The sequence below is a fragment of the Oncorhynchus keta genome, chromosome 20 (genome assembly GCF_023373465.1).
Source record: "Oncorhynchus keta strain PuntledgeMale-10-30-2019 chromosome 20, Oket_V2, whole genome shotgun sequence".
Taxonomy (NCBI): domain Eukaryota; kingdom Metazoa; phylum Chordata; class Actinopteri; order Salmoniformes; family Salmonidae; genus Oncorhynchus; species Oncorhynchus keta.
The window spans coordinates 15,588,096-15,594,411 of record NC_068440.1 but is presented as its reverse complement, the minus strand read 5'-3'; the positions used below and the strand labels follow the sequence as shown (position 1 = coordinate 15,594,411).

The 6,316-nt window shown below is 44.5% G+C and overlaps 1 protein-coding gene and 1 long non-coding RNA gene across 2 annotated transcripts in view; both read left to right on the top strand.

Annotated features, from left to right (window-relative positions):
* The window catches only part of LOC127909871 (uncharacterized), a 4,025-nt gene extending 1,515 nt beyond the window's left edge, over positions 1-2,510 (top strand). Inside the window, exons 1-3 of the long non-coding RNA XR_008072651.1 lie at positions 1-1,695; positions 1,747-1,797; positions 1,849-2,510. The exon at positions 1-1,695 is cut by the window's left edge and continues 1,515 nt beyond it. This is a non-coding gene — a long non-coding RNA (uncharacterized LOC127909871). The remainder of the gene's footprint in view (positions 1,696-1,746; positions 1,798-1,848) is intronic.
* The window catches only part of LOC118391642 (trafficking protein particle complex subunit 9-like), a 414,365-nt gene extending 409,549 nt beyond the window's left edge, over positions 1-4,816 (top strand). The window contains exons 24-25 of the mRNA XM_052472165.1: positions 3,307-3,530; positions 3,750-4,816. Coding sequence (XP_052328125.1) covers positions 3,307-3,530; positions 3,750-3,935 — 410 coding nt within the window. The 3' untranslated portion in view covers positions 3,936-4,816. The remainder of the gene's footprint in view (positions 1-3,306; positions 3,531-3,749) is intronic.
* Positions 4,817-6,316: the final 1,500 nt, after the last annotated feature.

The following is a 6,316-nucleotide window of genomic DNA, read 5'->3' as shown; positions in this document are numbered from 1 at the left end:
AGTCACATTCTTCTCTGGGGAAGATGGAACAAGATGCTGGGTGCCTTGTCCAGTCAACCAATCACAGGCCTGGGTTTCTTCACTTTCCCTTTGTTTATTGGTTAAGAGGAACACCAATCAGAGTCTATTACTTATTTAGAGACCATGTTATGTTTATCATGGCGGTGGAAGAGAACGGCGTGGAACCCACTCAGGGAACACACTCACACATCGGTGCTCAGTAACCCCTGGAGGTCTTGATTATGATGCTGTCTGAATACAGAAAGACACTGTATGTGGCCCCTAAAGTGAAACTATTTTTTTATGCCACTTATAATGGTGCAGCATGGCTAAGCACTTCATTGAAAGGCATTCAAGGTCTGAGGTAGAACTGTCAATGTGATAGCCATTAGTTCTTCACTGCAGGTCCCTCCTCTGTAACCCTGGGCTCCCTTCACACTGCAGGCTGTACTTAACTCTTGAGTTGAGCTGAAGTATTACCTCAATGACTCTCTCAGTCACTCGGGCTTTGTATGGACTGCCAAGGAGGAGAGAGGAGTTAACAGGCGTTTGTGTTGTAAATGTTCAGGCGGTGATTGAGGCGTGTGGATGTGTGTGTCGGCCAGGGGTTGGCAACTGGCGGCCCGCTAGTGTTTTGTATCTGGGCCCACAAAGGTTTTTAGTTTAAAAAAAAGACTCAAATCACCAGGAGTTCAGCTACAAATCATTGGTATTTTCAAATATAATCTAATTTGGGGTTTAGTTGTGGTCAATTTTCAGTTTCCAAATGATTATGATTATGTTCCAGCCCCCCGACAGAAACCAGCCTGTGACTCGGCTCATCTCACACTTCCCTTCCTCTTTTGTTCACTAGTTAATGTGCTGGAATTCATCATCCCCGTTTACAACTGTACCTGTAATTTGCACATCTCCTACCGACCAGTTTTGAACAACTAACTCTAAACAATTGGAAAGGTGTCACGTTAGATTCTCCTACCTATGAATGTTGTGTACTGTAGGAGTGTATTGATAAGTCCCACAGGTCCCTCCAAGCTGTGGAGACACTAAAGCCCAAATATCATGAACAATATGTTAAAGGAACTATTCAAATACTCACAGATCCATGTTTCGCATAATTGCACCAAATAATTACCTGGCTTTTATGTTAGTAAAAAGACAGGAAAACCATCTGGATTATACACTGTAGAATCCAGTTAGAACTGAGAGTGGATTCCTAGCAGAAAAACCCTCTGCTCCTCTGCTAATGTTGACGGTGACATCTCTGTACTGATCACATTACTACTGTTTGACTTGACTGTCGTCTGTCTCAGTCGTCTCTTCCTCTCGTTTTACACTTTCAATCACATTCCATCACAACTCGTTTTGGAGACAACCTTTTCTCACAGACAGAGAGACATACAACGTTCTCCTCTAGAGAACCTCTGTGTATGTATTCTCGGTTTTTGAAAGAAGTAGCTTAGTCTATTGCAGTGAGTTAAAAGACTGCTCGGTAGATTGACAATGCAGACGTATAGCTAGCTGGAGCTGAATGTATCGTTCCAGGTTCCAACATACAGTGTAGCTTTAGATGTGTAGCTGAATGTGTTGTTCCAGGTTCCAACATACAGTGTAGCTTTAGATGTGTAGCTGAATGTGTCGTTCCAGGTTCCAACATACAGTGTAGCTTTAGATGTGTAGCTGAATGTGTCGTTCCAGGTTCCAACATACAGTGTAGCTTTAGATGTGTAGCTAAATGTGTTGTTCCAGGTTCCAACATACAGTGTAGCTTTAGATGTGTAGCTGAATGTGTCGTTCCAGGTTCCAACATACAGTGTAGCTTTAGATGTGTAGCTGAATGTGTTGTTCCAGGTTCCAACATACAGTGTAGCTTTAGATGTGTAGCTGAATGTGTCGTTCCAGGTTCCAACATACAGTGTAGCTTTAGATGTGTAGCTGAATGTGTCGTTCCAGGTTCCAACATACAGTGTAGCTTTAGATGTGTAGCTGAATGTGTCGTTCCAGGTTCCAACGTACAGTGTAGCTTTAGATGTGTAGCTGAATGTGTCGTTCCAGGTTCCAACATACAGTGTAGCTTTAGATGTGTAGCTGAATGACACTGTGGTAAAGTTGCAGATTCCCTGGAGTGGGACACCCTGGCTCTGTTTCACTAGGGAGGGGGCTCAGTGTGGCACGGCTCAGCTCTCTGGTAGCTCCTTCCAGTCTTCAGGCTCCCTGTCTGTGTACGTCTGCCTGTGAGGCTCCGCAATCTGTGGTACAACACACCACAGCAGAGGACGCACCCCAACACACACCCACACCCGGCTCTTTCATGTCACATGGCCTCAATGGCTCTGAGTAGCACTTCTAACTATAGCCACAAGGCATTGCACTTGTGTGTGTGTGTGTGATCCTCTCCCTGATCTTCTGAACCCCCCCCCCCAGAGGAGCAGGAGAACCATAGAGCTCATTATAGAAATAAACATGGTGGTTCCACCTGAACCAAACACTGCCATATCTGGATTGGCTACACATTAGAGAAATTTAATTTACACCTTAATTGAACTCAGTTGGACATGTCAGAGAGGGGCGATGCAGAGGTAGAGAGAAGAGGCAGAAAGAGGGGAGAGATAGTGCCTCTCTGTGAGAGTATGGGAGTAGAATGAGGGGGTGGGGGGTTTCCAACCATCTCATTTGTCCCTTCTTGACAGAAATGAGTCATGCGTGAGATTGATAGGGTGCAGTCTGAATTCCTTTAATCCCCAGAGTTCCCTCGCTCTCCGTTAATTTAAATAAAAGCGCCTTTTAAACTATTGCTCCCACACCAGGAACAATGTGCTGCGAGACGTCTGCACATGTGAAAGCTGTGTATAGTGTTTTCGTGAATGCAAATGAAATGGAAACGGCAGAGAGAGAGAGCTCTGAGGGTGGGTCATTCTGAGATGTGAATGCAGGTTGTTGAGGAGACGGAGAGAGACACGCCTGTAATTGGGGAAAAATACCTGTTGAGTGAAATTGTTCCATGACGCGTTTAAGATCTCCACAAGTCTGTCTTCTGTTCACAAATGTATTCCTTACTATCTAAAAGACTTGGTATCAGTTTGCTTTTATTTTCAAAGCTACAGATTGTCTCAAGACAACCATACTGATAATGTGTTTAATTACAGAAATAGTAGTCAAACCTCAAATCCAACCAAGCACTAATATTTCATAGAGGAACTAATTCATTTACAGCAGGTGACTGTGCACACAGCAATCTATGCCTCCATGTGGTAATTGAAACAATGTCTCGATATGTAGGTGTTCATCCCTAACTCCCTCTCTCTCTAGACGTGGTGGTGAACGGGAAACCGTGTGACTGTGACATCATCGCCGACTGTAGGGTGGGCGACGCCGTGCCATTGGAGGTGAAACTGACCAATCGTAGTAAGAACGCGGTCGGACCGTTCGCCCTGACCGTGGTTCCCTTCCAGGACTACCAGAACGGAGTTCAGAACTATGACTTGCAGGACGCAGTCACCTTCATAGGATCTAACACCTTCTACATAGACACGGTGTGTGTGTGTGTGTGTGTGTGTGTGTGTGTGTGTGTGTGTGTGTGTGTGTGTGTGTGTGTGTGTGTGTGTGTGTGTGTGTGTGTGTGTGTGTGTGTGTGTGTGTGTGTGTGTGTGTGTGTGTGTGTGTGTGTGTGTGTGTGATTGGTGGTGAAACTATTCTCCGATGAGTTAGCTATCCATAGGCACTCTGACTGTCTCTGTGTGTTGTTTTCCTAGGTGAAGCCCACAGAGAACTCTGTTTGTATGGGCGCCCTCCTGTTCCTCTACACTGGAGACTTCTACCTCAACATCAAGTTTCAGGATGACAGTGCTGGCCAGGGAAAGGAGCTGCCCCCATCCTGGTTCGGCCTGCCCAGCGTGCACATCAAAGCCCTGGAGGCACCCATAGAGGCTGGGGCATAGAGCCTGGCACTCTATCCCTGAATATCAAACGTCTTTTTCTCGATCCTCCTAGTCTCTAAACATCAGAGGTAAACGAGGAGAGACAGGTTCACCCACTTACTGCACACACCGCTGAAGGCATGGATGGATGGAGCATTCGAGGAGAGGACATTGGACTAAATATTCTAGCGGTTAGCTGATGTCACTCAATCATTTGTAAATAGCTGCTATAACTCTGAGATATTTGTGTGTACTCTCTGTTAAAGCATGTAGGATACAGTAGATCTTACTGGAAATTTTGGAAATCACCTTCAAAATCACGTGATGAATTTCATCACCATAATCATTGAAAAGTGTCGGTCGTGGACTTTTTGTATTGTTCGTGTGAAAAGGTCACCTCTTTCCTGCTTTTCACTCAGCTTCCCATTGATGCATGGCACTGTACCGTCCTGATGCGCTCCAAATGGGAGAAGTGTGTCCGGTCAAGTTCTGTGTTGTGTGTCCAACCCTTCTCTCACAACAATCTGTCTGAGCAGCACCGTAGAGATACTCTCATGTAAACATGGTTACCAAGCGGAATCCTCCTGGTTATATGATCCTACTTCTATCTCTATGGAAATACGGTCATATATTCTGAGCTTTTATTCTACCACATGATCACATCTATTGCTTTGTGCTACTGCCATTAGCTTGATCTCTCTCGCTCTCTCGCTCTCTCTCTCGCTCTCTCTCGCTCTCTCGCTCTCGCTCTCTCTCTTGCTCTCTCTCTCTCGCTCTCTTGCTCTCTCTCTCGCTCCGTAAACATGGATTTTTACTACTGAACTTATATTTGGGCCTCTGTATCATTGTCTATCAATAAAATCCTACAATGCATGTTCACAATAAATGTTGAGTTTAGCCAACTTCTGAAAGGGCGTTGTTTGCATGTATTTGATAAATGGGAGCAAAGAGTTGCATTCACTCTTCTGTGTGGCAAATTGAAAAGTCTTGTAAACCTACCTGGTAACTTAATGTAGGAGATCTAGATTCCCATGCTGCGCTGGAACCCATCCCCTTCGTTCAGACAGAAGCACATAAAGTAATGCGTGATGCATCAACTCTCCAGGTTTACCCCCGTTAAATGAAGGAGGGAGAATACAAAGCCGGTGCTCATGTGTAATTTACACAGAGTACCAAACATTAAGAACACCCCTCCCCCTGTTGCCATCGGGGCGTGGACTCTACAAGGTGTCGAAAGCGTTCCACAGGGATTCTGGCCCATTGACTCCAATGCTTCCCACGGTTGTGTCAAGTTGGCTAGATGTCCTTTAGGAGGTGAACCGTTCTTGATACACATGGGAAACTTGGCACCTACTATACCATACCCCATTCAAAGGTATATTGGTTAAAAAGCCTTCTTTAACCTGTCTCCTCCCCTTCATCTACACTGATTGAAGTGGATTAAACAAGTGACATCAATAATGGATCAAAGCTTTCAACTAGATTCACCTGGTCAGTCTGTTTATGTTTTGTACACTCAGTGTAGATTTGATGAATGGAGAGTGAATGTGAAGTGTACCAACACACACACACACACACACACGTTAGCAAGTAAATCCTTTACAAAACAACATGTTATCATAACAAACAGGGAGCCTTGGGCAAAGTTCTCCTCCGCTACGTTGAATCAAATGTCATTATGGCAGGTAGATGAAACGCGTTGCTGCTTGCTGTAGAGCAGAATTAAACTGAGGAGACCAGGCGGGCTGGAACAGGTACTGCTGGTTCCTTTCACACATACTTTACTGGGAGCAATGCATCTCTCAATGCATTAATGATGTTCCCACAGCCAGGTGCAATAGCGGCAGTCTTCTCTACAGCGATTAGCTAATGTGCGTCTGTTACATTGTCCCTTAACAGCAATGAGACTAGAGCATGGAAAAACAAAGTGAGGTAAGCCTAGCTAATGCTTTTAAACTCACCGTTTGAAATGCAACAATACAGACGCCAGATAATAGTGGGGAATTATCCAAGAGATTCAAAGAACGTGGGCCATTTTAAATAAGTAGCAGTAGACTACTATTCTAAAGTTGGGGAAAGCATTGTGAGGTTAACGCTTTCATTGCAGGAAGGATGGACTTAACACCTAATAACTCACAATCAGATTAAAAGAGTAATGTTGTAGCTGCCAGTGGTGGAGAAAGTACCCAATTGTCATACTTGAGTAAAAGTATAGATACCTTAATAGAAAGTTAAAAGTGAAAGGTTTATAGTCATCCTCGCTGAAATCTTGGATGCATTGCACACATTGAGACAAAGCTATTAAGGAGTATTGGCCCCTTGACTGTGCAGCACAAATTAGCGGTTCCCAGTTCTATTTTACACAAAAACAGAGGCGAATATCATAAGGCTTCTACGTTGGC